The sequence below is a fragment of the Mercenaria mercenaria genome, chromosome 8 (assembly GCF_021730395.1).
Source record: "Mercenaria mercenaria strain notata chromosome 8, MADL_Memer_1, whole genome shotgun sequence".
Taxonomy (NCBI): Eukaryota; Metazoa; Mollusca; class Bivalvia; order Venerida; family Veneridae; genus Mercenaria; species Mercenaria mercenaria.
The window spans coordinates 19,652,521-19,673,224 of NC_069368.1; the positions used below are offsets into that span (position 1 = coordinate 19,652,521).

General features: G+C 34.5%; 1 protein-coding gene across 7 annotated transcripts in view; it reads right to left on the reverse strand.

Annotated features, from left to right (window-relative positions):
* The window catches only part of LOC123522921 (acetylcholine receptor subunit alpha-type acr-16-like), a 253,605-nt gene that overhangs the window by 106,545 nt on the left and 126,356 nt on the right, over window positions 1-20,704 (reverse strand). For 5 of the 7 annotated variants that reach the window (XM_053549488.1, XM_045300447.2, XM_045300445.2 and 2 more), the window contains one exon: window positions 4,310-4,574. In XM_053549488.1, the coding sequence (XP_053405463.1) occupies window positions 4,310-4,373 (64 nt within the window). In that variant the 5' untranslated portion in view covers window positions 4,374-4,574. Of the gene's footprint in view, window positions 1-4,309; window positions 4,575-11,417; window positions 11,731-20,704 lie in introns of those variants that run through there. The other 2 variants (XM_045300446.2, XM_045300444.2) reach the window with 2 other exon arrangements.

The following is a 20,704-nucleotide window of genomic DNA, read 5'->3' on the forward strand; positions in this document are numbered from 1 at the left end:
AAACTATTGTTAAACAATTATAAAACACAAAATAAAACTATAACTATCATTTTTTTCTAGGGTGCCTCAAGTAAATAGATTTAATGAGACAGTTTTCTAACTCCAACATTGAAAAATTAAGGTCGAATCCTGTGGGTCTGTTTTGAATTTTGCTCATTTCATTCAAAAATATTCTTGGGGCAGAAGTAAAGCCTACCTGCATTTCTTCCACAATATGTTATCTAAAGAATGAAGGCAAAATAAAAAAAACTTTTACCGCATGTAACCCAGTATTTTTAAAGATGTCTAACTCTACCCCTCCTAATTCAGAGGTAAATTCACTTTGAAAAGGAAGAAATCGCTTATAAATTGAAAATTTTCCACTTCTGTACAATACATCCATAATAAGTCTTAAAAGAAGTCAAAACGTACTAGAAAAAAGGAAAATATAGAGAAAAAAAATTTTGGTCCTAGTGGGGCTTGAACCTACGCCCCCTGAAAATTAAGTGAGTGAAGTTGGCGAGAAGTTCGACATTCGACATTGAACATTCTATCTCAGAACGACATTGGACATTTGAAGCGTGAAGTTGGCAATAAGTTTAACTTTCGACATTGAACATTCGATCTCAGAACGACATTGGGCATTTGATACCAGAACGACATTGGACATTCAATTTTAGAACGACATTAGACATTCGAATCCAGAAGGACATTCGACATTCCATTTAGAACGACATTAGACATTCGAATCCAGAACGACATTGACATTCATTAAGAACGACATTGAACATTCGAATCCAAAACGACATTGGACATTCGAATCCAGGACGACATTGACATTCAATTTGAACGACATAAGCATTCGAATCCAGAACGACATGACATTCGATACCAGAACGACTTTGGTACTTCGATTTCAGAACGACATTGGAAACGATTTCAGAACGACATTGACATTTGATACCAGATCGACAGTGAACATTCGATTTCAGACGAATTCGACATTCGATTTCAGAACGACATTCGACATTTGATACCAGAACGACATGGACATTCGAGTTCAGAACGAATTGGACATTCGAACCAGAACGACATTGGATATTCGTCCTGAACGACTTTGGACATTCGATTTCAGAACGACATTCGACATTCAATTACTAACAACATGGACATTCGACATCAGAACGAATTGGGACATTCGCATCTAGAACGACATCGACATTCAAGTTCAGAAGACATTGGACATTCGAATCCAGACGACATTGATATCGATACTGAACGACTTTGGACATTCGTTTCAGAAGACATCGACATCGATTTCAGAACGAATTCGACATTCAAACCGTGAACGACATTGTAATTCGGCATCTGAACGACATTGGACAGTCGATTTTCATACGACATTGGACTTTCGATACCAGAAACGACATTCGACATTTGATATCCAGACTACATTCTAATTCGATTTCAGAAACGACATTGGACATTCGATTGTCAGAACGACATTGGACATAGATACCGAACGACATTGGACATTCGATTCAGAACCGACATTCGACATTCGATACCAGAACGACTTGGACATCCGAATTTCAGAACAAACATTCGACATTTAATCTTAAGAACGACATTGGACCATTTGATACTAGATCGACTTGGACGTGCGATTTCAGAACACATTCGACTATTCGATATACCAGAACGGCATTCGACATCGATATCAGAACCGACATGACATTCGAACTAAAACGACATTGGAACAAATCGATCCAAAAAGACTAGTATGTCTTTGGCACGATTCTAAAGTCTGTGAATTCCTGAAATGTCTCAGACTGTTTCAAAATGATTTAAAAAGAAACAGAACTACTTGGTTTTGTTATCACTCTGCACAGTTTTGAAGTCTGCGAGTCTTCCTAATGTTCGAAGAACCGTCTGAATGGTTGAAAATTACACTGGATTGCTGTCGTGCTTTCTAACTGGCACCGTTTTCCGAAGTTTGCGAGCCTTCTGAAGTTCGCAGACCATTCTAAATGATTGAAAAAAACATGACTAATTGTGACGATGTTTTCTCCTTGAACGTTTCCTGAAGTCTGCGATTCTTCTGAAAGTGTCGTAGACATTCAAATACTTAAAAAAGAAACATGGACTATTATGACGATGTTTTCTCTTCGAACGTTTCTTAAAGTCTGCGAGGCCCTGAAAGTGTCGCAGAACGTTCTAAATGATGAAAAAGAATCATGGACTATTGTGACGACATTTGCTCCCTTGGCACCGTTTCCTGAAAGTTGCGAGTGCTCCTGAAAGTGTCCGACCATTTTTAAATATTGAAAAAGACATGGACTTTGTGACGATGTTCTCCCTTGGCAATCGGTGCCAACTGACACTAATAATGTCGTTTTGGATTCGAATGTCCAATGTCGTTCTGGGTTCGTATGTCTAATGTCGTTCTGATATCGAATGTCGAATGTCGTTCTGGTATCGAATGTCGAATGTCGTTCTGAAATCGAATGTCCAATGTCGATCTGGTATCGAATGTCGAATGTCGTTTTGAAATCGAATGCTCAATGTCGATCTGGTATCGAATGTCGAATGTCGTTCTGAAATCGTATGTCCAATGTTGTTCTGGTATCGAATGTCCAATGTCGTTCTGAAATCGAATGTTCAATGTCGTTCTGGTATCGAATGTCGAATGTAGATCTGGTATCAAATGTCCAATGTCGTTCTGATATCGAATGTCGAATGTCGTTCTGAAATCGAATGTTCAATGTCGTTCTAGATGCGAATGTCCAATGTCGTTCTGAAATCGAATGTTGAATGTCGTTCTAGATGCGAATGTCCAATGTTGTTCTGAAATCGAATGTCGAATGTCGTTCTGAAATCGAATGTCCAATGTTGTTCTGAAATCGAATGTCCAATGTCGTTCTGGTATCGAATGTCCAATGTCGTTCTGAAATTGAATGTCCAATGTCGTTCTGAAATCGAATGTCCAATGTCGTTCTGGTATCGAATGTCCAATGTCGTTCTGAAATCGAATGTCCAATGTCATTCTGAAATCGAATGTCGAATGTAGATCTGGTATCAAATGTCCAATATCGTTCTGGTATCGAATATCCAATGTCGTTCTGGTATCGAATGTCCAATGTCTTTCTGATATCGAATGTCCAATGTCATTCTGAAATCGAATGCCGAATGTAGATCTGGTAGCAAATGTCCAATGTCGTTCTGGTATCGAATGTCCAATGTCGTTCTGAAATCGAATGTTCAATGTCGTTCTAAAATCGAATGTCGAATGTAGATTTGGTATCAAATGTCCAATGTCGTTCTGGTATCGAATGTCCAATGTCGTTCTGAAATCGAATGTCCAATGTCGATCTAGTATCGAATGTCGAATCTCGTTCTGAAATCGAATGTGCAATGTCGATCTGGTATCAAATGTCCAATGTCTTTCTGAAATCGAATGTCGAATGTCGTTCTGGTATCGAATGTCGAATGTCGTTCTGAAATCGAATGTCCAATGTCGATCTGGTATCGAATGTCGAATGTCGTTTTGAAATCGAGTGCTCAATGTCGATCTGGTATCGAATGTCGAATGTCGTTCTGAAATCGAATATCCAAGGTCGTTCTGGTATCGAATGTCCAATATCGTTTTGAGATCGAATGTTCAATGTCGAAAGTTTAACTTATTGCCAACTTCACGCTTCAAATGTCCAATGTCGTTCTGAGATAGAATGTTCAATGTCGAATGTCGAACTTCTCGCCAACTTCACACACTTCTGAAAATTGCATTCAAAGTAGGTTTATGGTAGGAATTGAATACTCTTCAAAAAGGAGGTACTCCATTACGGGTCCAATACCTTAAGTTAATTCGTGTATGTTGTGACCGAAATATCGTGTTTCCTGCTATACAAAGACAGACTTTATCGCCAGTCTTCAAACACTTAAAAACTGTTTAAAAGGATATATATGAAAATGTTATTGTACTACTAATACCCTTTTGCTCTATGTATTTCATTCAAATTTGTTTTTTGGCTTTAAGTAATAGAGAAAGCGTTAAAATATCACACATTAAGTGTATCAGTATGTTCTTAGCCTTAAAAAAGAAAATATACGAATTGTATATCAGTACTGATCTTAACGGCACGAACTCGCAGAAAAGTTTTTGTTGTTAATTTCATAAATTACTAGGAAACAAAACCCTATCATTACAAAATAGCAAATATCAAGAAGAGAGCAAATCTTGTCAAAAACAAACATTGAAATATCAAAAACACTTGATTATGCAGAAATGATAAATACACTGTGTTGGAAGTAAAATACTAAAGTCACAAACCTGTTGCAGTAGTAAATATCCGAAATTCATTCAGTAGCAGAAGAAATGTTAATAACGGTCCCATTTTCTAATATTGTAATAACATATCCTGTATTTTTGTGCGAAAGACCATCTAAGTTTCCCGTTTGACCAGGATGCCACTTTTCAACGCCAGTCACTTTTCTAAATAAACTTTACACTTCTTTGCGATTGTAACTCCTCAACTATTGGTAAAACGTTGGTACTATTGGCTAATTCGCTCTGCAGCAAATCTGTTAAGGCTCAACTGAAATAAACAGATATAAATACCAATGATAAAGAATGCAAGTTAGTATCTAACACCTCCAATATATTAAGACTTCTTGATATGAAAAATGCTGTGGTTAACTACTTATCTATCTATATCAATAATAATATGCCGGCATATTGACCCAGTCTAAACGAAGCTTTGTTTATCTACTTCCCATGGTAAATAAATAGGTTCCTGTTTAGAAATTACTTGACACCTTTCTAGGTTTTACCTATCTTTCCCCTCAAGCTTATTTTATAACAAAAAGATTAAAAAAAACACAACAAAACGTGCAAAGAAACGATGGTGCATTGCATGTGAAAAGAAACAATGTCAAAATTATAATAAAAAATTTCGGTCAACACAAACTTTTGAAGACGTTTTCTTCTGTGAAGCTGATATTCAACACGCCGGCGTTAGCATTTTTTACATGTCTATCTGCTTACTCATGCTGTTAAATTGAATTACAAATTTATTTTCAGACTATAAAAACATTTTTATCGAATAAACATTAAGATTACTCAAAGCAGTAACTCCCTAAAAGGACGCAGTAGAACACTCCTGGACACTTCCTAAACAGACGAAACCATAATGCGAGAACATTATTGAGCTATTTCATTCACGTCTCACAGTGCAAGTAAAAAGGAAACATAATGGGTTCGAAGGAAGTACTGCTATCTTTTTCTTGAAATGTATTTCATAATCAAATCGCAACGTGTCATATTGCTTTTATTTCTTTGTTCCAGACACTTCGAAGTGTTTTCAAATGTATCTTATTTTTACAATTATTGATTTCAGCTTTGTTAACATCGTTCCGACAAAATGGAGGTATTTAAATATACATTTGTCTTTTCTTTGGCCAAACGTTCAAATTAATTCTAAGAAGCAAAATTCTAACTGAGCCCATTGAACCGAATTTAACGGGGAATAAAATCTTAAGCAAAAACATGCTCTTCAGTAGTATTCTAAAGACCCGAAACAAGTCTTTAAGTCATACACAAGACAGAAATGCAATCCTGTTTCAGAAAAAGAAGGACTATTCTGTATTTATTTAAGTTAATTTGATAATCTGTAACAAGACAGATCTTATCAAATGTGTTGCATCGATAATAGAGCGAACATGATCAATAGCTCTTAACGTAAAAGAACATTCGGGGATCGTTATTAAAAAGGCATATGGGATGTAAGTATGGGAGACGACGAATATATATAGCAAATGGAGAACAGTTGCATCATTCTGATCAAGCGCCGCTAGTATGAATATACATATGACTGCAGGTTTATATTACTAAGCAGATATAGCAAACAACAAAGTCTAATATGACCTTGTAACTGTACTGTAGATATAGACTGACAGCAAATTACAAAATGTGCTCATCCGTTTTATCCATGTCTATCATTTTGTAATATCTACATTTATTTAGATACAGTTGTTATTCATAGACATGAACGATAACACCTATGGACGCCGCAAGAGCATCGAAAATTGTACGCACAACTTGAGGACAAACTGGTGTCTGTCTCTTTGCTCCTACAGCAGGATATGTGGTGCAATTTTTCCAGACAAATAAATTACGGAGTATTTCAGATATAATATAAGCGGTTGTCTGTATTCTAGTTTTGTGAAAGTGCTATAATAATTACGTAACTAACGTTCTTCATAAAGCTTAAGATTTGTAATCTAAAGTAACGTTGTTCATGAACAGGCAATGTAGTAACTCTTTGAATATATGAGCCGTGCCGTGAGAAAACCAACATAGTGGGTATGCGACCAGCATGGATCCAGACCAGCCTGCGCATCCGCGCAGTCTGGTCAGGCTCCAAGCTGTTCGCTTTTAAAGCCTATTGGAATTGGAGAAACTGTTAGCGAACAACATGGATCCTGACCAGACTGCGCGGATGCGCAGGCTGGTCTGGATCCATACTGGTCGCAAAGCCACTATGTTGGTTTTCCCATGGCATGGCTCATATACATTTAAGATGTAGATTCATTTTTATTTTCAAGCAAAGTTTAGACATAGATTAGATAATAGAAAAAATAAATGAGCATGGTATTTTAATAGAAATGACACAAATACGACTTGATTATGTTTAAGTTAGAATAAAGGTAACTTTATTTCGATTGAGACTGTGGTATTTGTTGTTACCTTGTTTTTCATCAAACCGTCAATTGTAGTCTACTTTACATCATTTTTGTGACAACGTTTGTATTGTTAAAGTGGCATTATGCGCATCTTACTGCACACTGTGTATTTTTGGTGAATGTTTTATGAAAACAATTTTTGGTTGCTGTGCATTTAAATGTGTTAAATTAACCATAATGCCAGAAGTATTTGAAGTTGATGCTTTAGAAATAAAGAAATTGGACTAATAAAATACTAGTACTTTTCTTCAATCTTCTACAAAGTGATCTCCCTTACCTATAGGTATAATTATAGAGATTTCTGAAGTTGAAGGGAAGCAACTCCTGCATGCAGGTTTGACTTTTCTTAAAACGACTGCCCAAGTCAAAATAAGAAAAGTCATATTTGGAAACTTATTATTTCGTATTGGCAGCAGGAAGAGTTTGGTATATTGGGTTAAAAGCTATAATTTTCTCCACCCTTTTTACACACACATCTATTTCAGCTGGATTTTTACTTAAAAAATGTGCATAATTCCACTTTAAATGTTTTCCTCTTGCATTATACACTGAACAAAACTTATAAACCGACATCTTATAAAGTGCAATTTCTTAGCAATTATTATATAAATCTACACAAAAATAGCAAATTTTTATTAAACATCAAGGTCTAGCAATTTATACAGGTAAAACTCGTGTCCACTGTGGCGGAAACCCAAGCGGAATGAATGGTTCACTTTTAAAATTTTGTCTCGAAAATCACATGCAAACCATGGAAATTAACACAAACTATTCCGATCGATTCTTTGTCTTATGCGCTAAAGTAAAAACATTAAATACGGCCAGAATGTTTATCGAAAAACGTGGTAGAGCCGTCGGAATGCTCCAAACTGGCATGCCAGTCAGACAAGTACGTTGTACTTTGTAACTAAATAATCTTTTTGTAACCGATTTTTTAAAATTACACAAACTTTCTTGTTTTTGTATGGTTTAACGCGTTCTTTTAAAACTATTCTAGGTTGGAAGAGTCTTCAATAAGCATAATACAAGCATCTGTTATGGGCGAAACTTCTTCGGACCGAAAGTGTTGCTAATGAACCACGCCGTCCTCGGGGGAGAGTAAGAACGCACCATCAAGACAGGTACATTGTTCTGTCCCACTTACGCAACGATTCAGACCTCCAACCGAGTAAGCGAGGCAGACCGTAGGTACACACAACCGTCATGCCCATCCGTAATCGCCTCAGGGCCGTCGCTTTGCGATCCCGTCGTCCACGGAAGGTCCCAGTTCTCACCCCTAGACACCAACGAGCAAGGTTAGAATGGGCAAGGCAATACTTAAGAAAATTTGCCAGGGCTGACTGGGCAAACGTGGTGTTTGTCAATGAGGTTCGGATCAAACCCTGTCGTGTCGACACCGAAAACGCATCTTTCGCCGACGGGGAAGGCGGGTGAGCGCAAATTGTCTTATAGAGATCGATCGTTTTGGGGGAGGATCAGTTGTGGTGTGGGCAGGGGTTTCTTTACACACCAAGACTCCAATAGCCATATTCAACTTGAGGAAATCTCAATGGCTGAAAGTACCAGGATGACATTATCCAACCCGTACTTATTCCGCACATCCGTGCCAATCGGGGAATGGTTTTAGCCCAGGATAACGCTCCTTGCCAAACTGCTCGGGTTACCCGAAATATGTTCACACAAAACGACGTAAGAATCCTGCAATGGCCATCGAAAAGTCCCGACCTTAACCCATAGAACATGTGTGGGACTTACTCTCGTTGGACTCTCGCGTGACATAACAACTGTTTAGGTAAATATTATGCAGCGTGATATTTGTAACTACATTGTATCTATGAGAGCGAGGTGTCTTGCTGTGATTGCTGCAAATGGGGGACACACGCGGTACTGAAAACACGGACCCGTCGGTATCGTAAAGCTTGTGACTTTATGTTTTGGGGGTGAAGATGTTAACCCTACATGTTTTGGTTTGACTGAAATATCACTGGCATATTTGCAATGAAATGTATTAACAATGTATATAATTATTTTTGTCTTTAAAACAGACGTAGTCTTTCAGTACCTAAAATTATTTGGTGATGTTTATAAGTTTTGTTCAGTGTATAATTTCCTAAATAATTAGAGTTTAAGTTTTTATACACAATATCAGTGACTGGCTGATCAACAATTATTGGTACGTACGTTATGTTGTTATCATTACTTCACTTTTTTGTACAAATGCGGAACTTGCTGTTTTCGCAGTTTACAGGATCTTATTTCATTTCAAAGTTACAAGCTAAATTCAATACACAACACTAAAAATGCATCTTAGATGAAAAAAGGACTGATAAGGTAATATGATACATTTCTGATATAACACGGATTTGAAAACTGTTTTGAAATATTCATTCTAGAAAACGCCCTTCAGATAATGTTACAAAATGAATTACACAATATATTTTTTTTATTATTACCAGGAAAGCCGAAATGATCACGTACCTTAAGCAGACTTTGCATATATTATTTGGCTTTGCCAGTCAGTGGCATGACATTCTGATCAAGGGCAAACGGTTTTGATTTTTCGGCGGAAAACATTTAATAAGTGTGTATAACACAAAATTAAAATTAATATTCAGTGATTTTGTTACAAGTTTTGACTTCAGGTGAGCAAACATATGTTGAAAATAGACCGGTCATATATAAATGTATTCATATAAAGAGACATGTAATTCCTATAAAACATCAAATTCCTTTCAAAAGTTTTTTATTGCAGTAAAAGCATAACAACTGTACGCATTAAGAACAAAAAGGTAGCTACTTTTTAATAATCCATTAATACCATTCTTTAGATTTATTTATCTGGATAAGGTACAAAAGCCCGGACATAAAGAATGAAATCGTTTTACGAATCAATGGAACCCATGTGTAAACATATAAATTAAAATGACAATTGTCGTTATTTACAGTATTATCGCCTTCGTACCTAATCATAAACAGTATAAATGCTTTCAGCATGCTTAAAAAGTTTTAGACCGTGTACCTATTATTTTGTGATGAAACCCTTTGATAAATGCAATCAAAGTACAGTTAACATGCAAGAGTTTGGTCCTACAGATAGCAATGGTAATTTTAGTTTCGCAATATTACTTTTCCTTGACAGATGTGACAGATGCATATCCTGAACTTGTATCCGTTATTGTGTCTCCTTCTGGTGCCCTGTTGTATATCGTTTCTAAAGTTATTACATAACATTCCACCCTTTAGAACATTTCATGCGAATCATAGCATTTATGGCAATTTACAACTCAGAACGTACTTTTCTAAATAAAAGACGACAGTTCAGAGAACATTCTCCCAAATACTGATGCAAATAGTTGTATAGATTATCATGTCTTGTTTTGATGATGAGAAATTTGCAGGTGCTGTGTATGTATATAAAAAGCAACAATCAGACTAACCAATAAATTATGTCTGATTATGAAAATGTTGATAATGTGTATTTACATGAAATAATTACATGAATTATAATTTGTTATAAGGATTATTCGAACATCTATCTGTTTCACCCAAAATATCTACAATCATTTCCATTTAAACTTACACAGCTGTAAATGTGATAATTTATACCTATGTCGGGTTTTCCTTTCTTACAAACACAGTCAAAATATGCAAATGCCGATATTTTATTTTGTTTTAGACTGTGAACCTATTACTTCGTGATGATACACTTACAAATGATCTTTTTACAGATTTTATTTACTAACACTTTATAGAAACAGTAAAACACAGGTTAAGCTTATTCATTACTTATGACGTTGTAGTGCGTGTTTCAGATAATTAATTGATTAGTTGATGACTTCATAATGTTATAATCGCACTGTTAGCTTCAAAACTGATAACTCTGATCTTATTGCAGACAATGAAATAATAGTAGATTTATCGCCTAGATTAGATAATATTACAATTTGATAAAATCATTAATAGAATAGATTATTTGTATACTGTATGATAAGTTTGGCTTTTATTTTATTTGACAAATTTGGAATTAGAAAATAAATAATTTATAGTATTAAAACGGATATATCATTATGATAAATAAGGCTGAATACTAAATGTTAATAATGAGAAAGAAAAGATTCCTTTGTCCATGCGTTCATCCTGTGTGCTAGGACATCTCGCATTATTTAACAGGGAAATTGTTTTCAAAATATGCTAAAAATAAACATTCTAATATCTGATAAAATGATAAAAAAAAGCCGCCGCTTCGTTTATTTGGCACCATAGAACAAAATGGCAGATTAAAGTTACCTTATATTATTTATTTGACCTGTAATTAAAAAAAACAATTCACCGTTATAAATGTGTCGGCGGATTCCATATGCAATGCATTTCTTCCACTTTAATATGTGTTTAAATAGCTTTCTTTTTGTGTTTGTGAGCCTTTTGAAAAAAAAACTGATACATGTATCGTGTAGGATAATCAAATTAAAAGCAGAAGCTTTTACTGTGAGCTGTACGCCAACACCTTCTAGGTTGTACAGCGCATGGTATCTTCTAAATCTAGAAGATTTGAAAAAAATATCCAAGCTTTTATAATAGTAGCCAATAACGAATGGAAGTGTATAATATAAGTTGTGTTATAAATTGAAATTAACTGTTGACACATTGACTTCAGAGATCATTGTTAATAATAAATATAGAAACAGGAAGAAAACTACCTGCAAAAGCAGTAAAAATCCAGCCTCTAAAAACAGTTACAAGTATGATGTATTTTAGAACCCCAGTCATTTCAAATAGTGATTACCACAATTACATTTACATTTTATAATGAATATTATCCATTTATTTTTCGGTGTGCTTATTTAATCTGTTGGTGTATTAAGTTAAAATCCATGTACCCACGTTCCCGCGAAAAAGCCGTTTTTGCCAAACCCACAAACGTTTATACCAAGGAAATCAAATATTTTCACAAGAACGATTGTAACACGGCCGTGCTAGTGACTCATCAATATATCAAACAAATACATGCACTATATAAAGATATGAAGACAATTTGATTTGTTAATCTATTTCGGAATGTCTAATGTCGATAAAACAATTACATGGCACAAACGGGCATTCATCACAGCGCCCATAAAAGTACACTACGACCTTAAGTTATGTTTTGAGAAAATAAAGGTAACATGGTGCATCTGTGTAAAATAGCTTAATATAAGAAGAAGCTGTTTATATAGTGAGAATAATGTTTTACTCATATTTTTGGCCAGTGTTTTGTAAACTCAGATTTTTACAAGCTGTTGCCTGACTTGTGTTTATGTTATACAATGCGTTTTATATAAATTGCTGTTACAATCTGCAGTAATTATAGAAAGATCGAACTGGATAAAGGTATATGACAACATCATATAAACGCATTAGTTTTCACATTCTTGTTTGCAAAAGAGGCAGCTTTTTCTATTTTGTCTTAAAGTATCACACCTTTATAATAATATAGCTGGTAGTTAGTTATACATACAAAAATATTACACTTTATTGTCCACTTCGTTTAATTCCGCAGCAAACGGAGGTAAATATATACTAATAACGAGACATGAGCAATATAAAATCAGGTCTATCTGTTAATATGGAATTTGTTACAATGCATGTATTGAATTATGATTAATAGTTATGCTCATATGGGAGAGTATTACAGTCATATAAATTTGATTGTAAGGCAATAGATCGGTGACACATGGGTCATATTATTGTGCGGACGTAATTACCAGTACGTGCGTACGTAATAAGCACTACATGTGTAGGAAATATCTTATACGTGTTCACGTCCATGCATTCTTCCGTTACAAAATGTGTACGCTCAGATATCGTCTGTCAAGACAGGCGATAAGAAGAGCAAACTCCAATCCATTCTAGTCGTTTGGAGAGACCGAATGTGAAATGGATTGTATTTTGTGTTCGTTTCATATCTCTTCAATATCGTTAACTTTTATTAAGTATATTTTAGGCAGTTTCAGACTTCCATTTATATAGAGGATATTACATGAGTATCTTTTCATATTGAAATTATTAAACGAGTTGAAAAAAATAATAAGATGCGAGGCTCTGCCGAGCATTTTATCAATTTTATTCAACGAGTTTAATAAATTCAATGTGGAAAGTCACAAATGTAATATTCTATTTATCACATGTTAGCCTTTCCTGTCGAAACATTAAAAATTTTACTTTCTTTTTTTTTACTATATAAACAAGTCAATTTGACCAACGTCGCCTTTACTATAAACGACGTCGACGTCAAAGCTTTATTACACTAGTGTATTATCGTTTTTATTTAATGACTTTATTACACTCCCGCGACGTCAAACATGTGATAAAAAGAAGTTACGTATATATGTGAATTCCTAGCCAAAAATAAAAACTAAAAGCAAACAAGACAAACAGAACTGAAAGGCAACCAAGTCGTTAACTTTTATTAAGTATATTTTAGGCAGTTTCAGACTTCCATTTATAAAGAAGTTAGTATATATGTGAATTCCTAGCCATACAATAAAAACTAAAAGAAACTAACTTTAATCAAAAGCAAATCGAAAAAAAAAACATTAAAATTTATAGGGTTTAAGTTCAAACTGATTTTCGAAGGCACCTGTAGTCAAGTGGTTAGGGTCGCTTGGCTTATTGAAGATCTTTGGTTCTACGCTTGTGTTTACATGCCCCTGTAATAGTAATGTCAGAACGGGTACCTTGGGTCTTACTCTACCATCAAATCTAGAATGTCGCCATATAACCATGTGGAATCAAGAAAATCTAAGCAAAGACCAACTGACAACCATGTAGTATATGCAACAAAAATAATTGTATCACCTAAACACACTGAAAAATTAGGCTTGATCGGTGTGTCCGGCATTATTTGTACCAAGTTATGACGTGATTGTCTGCTGTGGACTTTATTTTTAGACGTTTGTTGTTTTTGGACCATATTATAAAAATGACAATTGTCGTTATTTTCATTATTATCTCCCCCGTAACCATAATCATACACATTATAAATGCTTTCAGCATACTTAAAAAGTTTTAGACCGTGTACCTATTATTTTGTTATGAAACACTTTGATAAATGCAATCAAAATACAGTTAACATGAAAGAGTTTGGTCCTACAGATAGCAATGGTAATTTTAGTTTCGCACTATTACTTTTCCTTGACAGATGCATATCCTGAACTTGTATCCGTTATTGTGTCTCCTTCTGGTGCCCTGTTGTATATCGTTTCTAAAGTTATTACATAACATACCACCCTTTAGAACATTTCATGCGAATCATAGCATTGACGACAGTTCAGAGAACAGTCTCCCCAATACTGATGCAAATAGTTTAGAGATTATCATGTCTTGTTTTGATGATGAGAAATTTGCAGGTGCTGTGTATGTATATAAAGAGCAACATAAGATTTCCCAGTATTGTTTTACAACAATCAGATTTGCCAGTAAATTATGCCAGATTATATTCCTAGCCATACAATAAAAACTAAAAGCAAACAAATCAAAAAGAACTGAAAGGCAATCAAGTAGGAGCAAACTGTAACAAAGCCATGTAACATATTATACTTAGATATTATTGTATATGTTGGAATAATTCTATAGATCTCAAATCGCGTTATGTAAATTTGAGTGTAATTTACATCAGAGCACTTTATTAGAATGCTACCTAATAACATAGCGTAGCATCTATCTGTCTCATTTGCACAAGCAACTTCGTCAAGCAAAATGAGACATATTGATCGAATAACAAAGTTTTCCAGACTTTCCATTTATATATAAACACCACACAGATGTATTCTAAGAACCCAAACCTTCAATTAAAATGTAGTGCAAATAAGTGCCGATAGAATTTCTAATACTGCAGACTTAAAAATGAATAAAAGACGAGTGGATCTAAAATAATGTGACTGTTTTAAGGAACACTCAATAAGTTTTTCATTTACCCAGAAAATGAAAGAAAACAAAACACGTGCTGTTATTGTATTTACAATATGTAAACTTGCGTAAATATGTAACATGTGACAATGCAGGCATTTGAAAAAAAATCAACTTTTCAAATATCATATTTTGTCATAAGAGAAAAGAGCATAATTCAATAACAAAGTGATACCGTATGCTAACTGCAAGATAAAAGTAATATGTGCCAACCCGACATTACGTAACAAACGTGTTTGTCTCGAATATCATTATGGTGCAAAACGTTTTTGATTGCAAACCACCTAATATTTACCAAAATTTGTCTTTACCAAATTGACGTCTAACAATTTCTAATGTTGACACATGTAAGAAGACATAATCAGACATTTGATTGTAATGATACATCATCTTATCATGCGAATTTTCTGAAGACAACAAGAGCTGTCATTATTAGTGACAAATGCCCCCGAATCGTGCCAACAATTCTACTGCTGTCTGCGCAGTATATGCCAGAATAAGTTAGGTATGAATCATTTTGTGACCTTGACTTTGATCTCAGAGACCTGTGTCGTAAGCTCAATACACTTCTTCAATATTGTTAACATTTGTGTCAAATTATTTTCAAATCCCTTGATTACTGGCAGAGTTATGGACCACCAGAAAAAAAAAGACCGCGTTAAACTTTGACTTCTTATTGTGACCTTGACCTCTGGTTTTTTCGCATGACATGTCATCTCATTATAGAGAATATTTATGCCAAATAATTTTAAAATTCCTTCATCGGTGGCCGGACAAGAAACAAACCATGTTAACATTTAACATCTAAGTGCGACCTTGACCTTAAAGCTAGGGTCTGGATTTTGCGCGTGACACATTGTATTATTATGGTAAACATTTATGCCAAGTTAATTCAAATTCAGAAAGTAAGAACATCTGGAAATCTGATTTTCTTATTCCTGCCAAATTGAGATATATAAAGTAATTTTAGTTCCGTTTTATTATGTTTTCTTCAAGGACATATAATATAACTAGAACTAGTATTTACTGATGGGTTTCTACGATAATATGTCCCCGCAACTTCCTGCCGTATCTCGTCAAAACTTCAAAATAAAATTTTTAGATTTTCACAGTTTTACCAAGAAACTGACTACAAGTTGTTTTTACGTTTCAAAAGTGCAAATGAATAAAATGTTGTTTCTTTTCTTATCAAAATTCAAATAAACTACCACTTTCTTCCTAAGCCTTTAGGAGAAGGAAGATCCATTTTTATATCGTCGCCATTACTTTTTTGTCACCAAAATACAATGAGAATCAACTGGGTTGAATATAAAAACGGACACATTAAGCTACTCTATACGTTATTCGTTTTGAATCCATATTGCTTAAAACATTGTGTTAATTACTGCTCAACGTAAAGAATATGAGAAGCTGATACCACTATAAAGGAAGGGAATTAGATTAATTAAGAAGATTGGGGGAAAAGACATTTTCTATGGCACAGGATTACATATTTCCTGGATTAGATATTACCCAATATAAAACCTTGCTGAGCCATATTTGTCATGGTTTAAACATTATTTTTGGCATCTGTTTAGAATATAAATCAGTTAAGCCGATGACAACTGATAAACAGCACACCGACGGCAAAAGAATCATAAAACTATTTTGAGCTTTTAAGAGGACAGCACTATAACAGACACATATTAGATTAGTTCAACGAGACTGCCGGCAAGAATATTTTCTACACGAACACAAAAGGATACATTTTCTGGGTTGGACAATATCTTAAAGAGAGTGTTGTTGAGCTTTTTTGTTCGCGTTTCTACCAAAAGGAACAAATGTTGAGTTTAAAAATACGAAAGACTACGTAACGGAAGTTTTACCGTTCTAATAAAAATTACGATGATCATGCAAAAATTATGTTATTATTTCAAACATTTGAAGTGTCATGATGCTTTTATTCTTATGTCCAAGAAAGTAAAACAATTATTGTTTAACATGTCAGACAAGCAAGGCTTTTAACATTATGTAAGGCCTACTAGATTGAAATTATCAAAATGGACATATTTAGTTATAGTTTTACATGCTCACTGGTCAAAGATTCAAGTTAGAAAATTTCCAATAAACAAAAAATGCATCTCACCACTGCAGTAATAAAATGTATGTTAAAGGGAATGCAATTGCCTAAAAAGAGTATGCTGTTCACAATGCACAACTAAATTGAAATGTTAGAAGTGCTATGTTTTTAAACTCACCTTGGCACAGATTGTTTTTCATTAAAAGCAATTTAACAGGTAAGACATTTTTGTCAAGTAGCAATTTTGAATTCTCATTTATTTCAGGTTCGTCAAAATCCCTACACGAATCTTGGTAGAGTATGGCAGAATGTTAAATCGGAACCGACTTACTGCGCTGTTTTCGAAAGATGTATTTGACGCTTACATATTAAACTAAATAAATAAAAACGTCATGTTAGTAGAACTTTATGTTCAGTGATACTTAATGGCGTTTTTGTGTGTTTTAAATTCAGAAAGTAAGAACATCTGGAAATCTGATTTTCTTATTCTTGCCAAATTGAGATATATAAAGTAATTTTAGTTCCGTTTTATTATGTTTTCTTCAAGGACACATAATATCATAAGAACTAGTATTAACTAATGGGTTTCTACGATAATATGTCCCCGCAACTTCCTGTCGTATCTCGTCAAAACTTCAAAATAAAATTTTAGATTTCCACAGTTTTACCAAGAAACTGACTACAAGTTGTTTTTACGTTCCAAAAGTGCAAATGAATAAAATGTTGTTTCTTTTCTTATCAAAATTCAAATAAACTACCACTTTCTTCCTAAGCCTTTAGGAGAAGGAAGAGCCATTTTTATATCGTCACCATTACTTTTTTGTCACCAAAATACAATGAGAATCAAATTGGTTGAATATAAAAACGGACACATTAAGCTACTCTATACGTTATTCGTTTTGAATCCATATTGCTTAAAACATTGTGTTAATTACTGCTCAACGTAAAGAATATGAGAAGCTGATACCACTATAAAGGAAGGGAATTAGATTAATTAAGAAGATTGGGGGAAAGACATTTTCTATGGCACAGGATTACATATTTCCTGGATTAGATATTACCCGATATAAAACCTTGCTGAGCCATATTTTTCATGGTTTTAACATTATTTTTGGCATCTGTTTAGAATATAAATCAGTTAAGCCGATGACAACTGATAAACAACACACCGACGGCAGAAGAATCATAAAACTATCTGGAGCTTTTAAGAGGACAGCACTATAACAGGCACATATTAGATTAGTTCAACGAGACTGCCGGTAAGAAAATTTTCTACACGAACACAAAAGGATACATTTTCTGGGTTGGACAATATCTTAACGAGAGTGTTGTTGAGCTTTTTTGTTCGCGTTTCTACCAAAAAGAACAAGTGTTGAGTTTAAAAATACGAAAGACTACGGAAGTTTTACCGTTCTAATAAAAATTACGATTATCATGCAAAAATCATTTTATTATTCCAAACATTTTAGAATATAAATCAGTTAAGCCGATGACAACTGATAAACAGCACACCGACGGCAGAAGAATCATAAAACTATTTTGAGCTTTTAAGAGGACAGCACTATAACAGACACATATTAGATTAGTTCAACGAGACTGCCGGCAAGAATATTTTCTACACGAACACAAAAGGATACATTTTCTGGGTTGGACAATATCTTAACGAGAGTGTTGTTGAGCTTTTTTGTTCGCGTTTCTACCAAAAGGAACAAGTGCTGAGTTTAAAAATACGAAAGACTACGTAACGGAAGTTTTACCGTTCTAATAAAAATTACGATTATCATGCATTAATTATTTTATTATTTCATACATTTGAAGTGTCATGATGCTTTAATTCTTATGTCCAAGAAAGTAAAACAATTATTGTTTATCATGTCAGACAAGCAAGGCTTTTAACATTATGTATGGCCTACTAGATTGAAATTATCAAAATGGACATTTTTAGTTATAGTTTTACATGCTCACTGGTCAAAGATTCAAGTTAGAATATTACCAATAAACAACAAGAGTGCCAGAATGTCACAATATACGCCCGTCACAGCAAATTTCTTTACTGTAGCACCTGTATTTGCAAATGGAATTTTAATTTTGTGGTTGTTTAGTAATCATTGTAAGTCATTTGTTTTTCTAAGTCCACAAAAAAAAACTCCTTACCAGGTAGAGATACCTTAAAATACACCTAAAATTTGAAAGTAACATCCATGTTGTACCACAGAAAAGTGGTCTTGTTTTTTCCCTACGGTCAATTATAAAAAAGTTACAATATAAGTTATTTATAGTAACAACTAAGGGAAGATAATCTTTAAAAAAAAAAAAAAAAAAAAAAAATCCCCCCAAAAATTGTCCACAAAAAAATCTTTACCAGGTAGAGATTAGTCAAAATACACCTCATAATTGGATGTAACATGCATGTTGTACTACAGAAAAGTGGTCTCGATTTTTCCCTACGACTAGTAATGAAAAAGTTACAATATAAGCTATTTATAGTAACAACAAAGGGAAGTAATTCTAAAGAAGGGAATTGCCCATGACACTTAGTCTCATGATGGTGTATAATTGTGCCAAGTTACATCAAAATCCTTCCATGCATGAAGAAGAAATGCTTCGGACAAAGTCATTCTTGTATCTGACCTTTGACCTCTAAGTGTGACCTTGACCTTTGATCTAGGGACCTGGTTCTTGCGCATGACACTCCGCCTCGTGGTGGTGAACATTTGTGCAAAGTTATATCAAAATCCCTCTATGCATGAAGAAGAAATGCTCCGGACAAGGTTTTCATTCTTGTATCCTTTGACCTCTAAGTGTGACCTTGACCTTAGACCTTGCGTATGACACTCCGCCTCGTGGTGATGAACATTTGTGCCAAGTTATATCAAAATCCCTCTATGCATGAAGAAGATATGCTCCGGACAAAGTTTTCTTTCTTGTATCCTTTGACCTCCAAGTGTGACCTTGACCTTAGAGCTAGGGACCTGGTTCTTGCGCATGACACTCCGTCTCATGATGATGAACAATTGTGCCAACTTTCATCAAAATCCCTCCATGCATGAAGAAGATATGCTCCGGACAAAGTCATTCTTGAATTTGACCTTTGACCTCTAAGTGTGACCTTGACCTTAGACCTAGGGACCTGGTTTTTGCGCATGACACTCCGTCTCATGATGGCGAACAACTGTGCCAAGTTTCATCAAAATCCCTTCATGCATGTAGAAGATATGCTCCGGACAAAGTCTGTGGACGCCGCCCGCCCGCCCACCCGCCAGGGGCGTTCCCATAATACGTCCCGTTTTTCAAACGGGCGTATAAAAATTGCATCTCACCACTACAGTAATAAAATGTATGTAAAAGGGAATGCAATTGCCTAAAAAGAGTATGCTGTTCACAATGCACAACTAAATTGAAATGTTAGAAGTGCTATGCTTTTAAACTCACCTTGGCACAGATTGTTTTTCATTAAAAGCAATTTAACAGGTAAGACATTTTTGTCAAGTAGCAATTTTGAATTCTCATTTATTTCAGGTTCGTCAAAATCCCTACACGACTCTTGGTAGAGTATGGCAGAATGTTAAATCGGAACCGACTTACTGCGCTGTTTTCGAAAGATGTATTTGACGCTTACATATCAAACTAAATAAATAAAAACGTCATGTTAGTAGAACTTTATGTTCAGTGATACTTAATGGCGTTTTTGTGTGTTTTAAATTCAGAAAGTAAGAACATCTGGAAATCTGATTTTCTTATTCTTGCCAAATTGAGATATATAAAGTATTTTTAGTTCCGTTTTATTATGTTTTCTTCAAGGACATATAATATAATTAGAACTAGTATTTACTAATGGGTTTCTACGATAATATGTATCCCCGCAACTTCCTGTCGTATCTCGTCAAAACTTCAAAATAAAATTTTAGATTTCCACAGTTTTACCAAGAAACTGACTACAAGTTGTTTTTACGTTCCAAAAGTGCAAATGAATAAAATGTT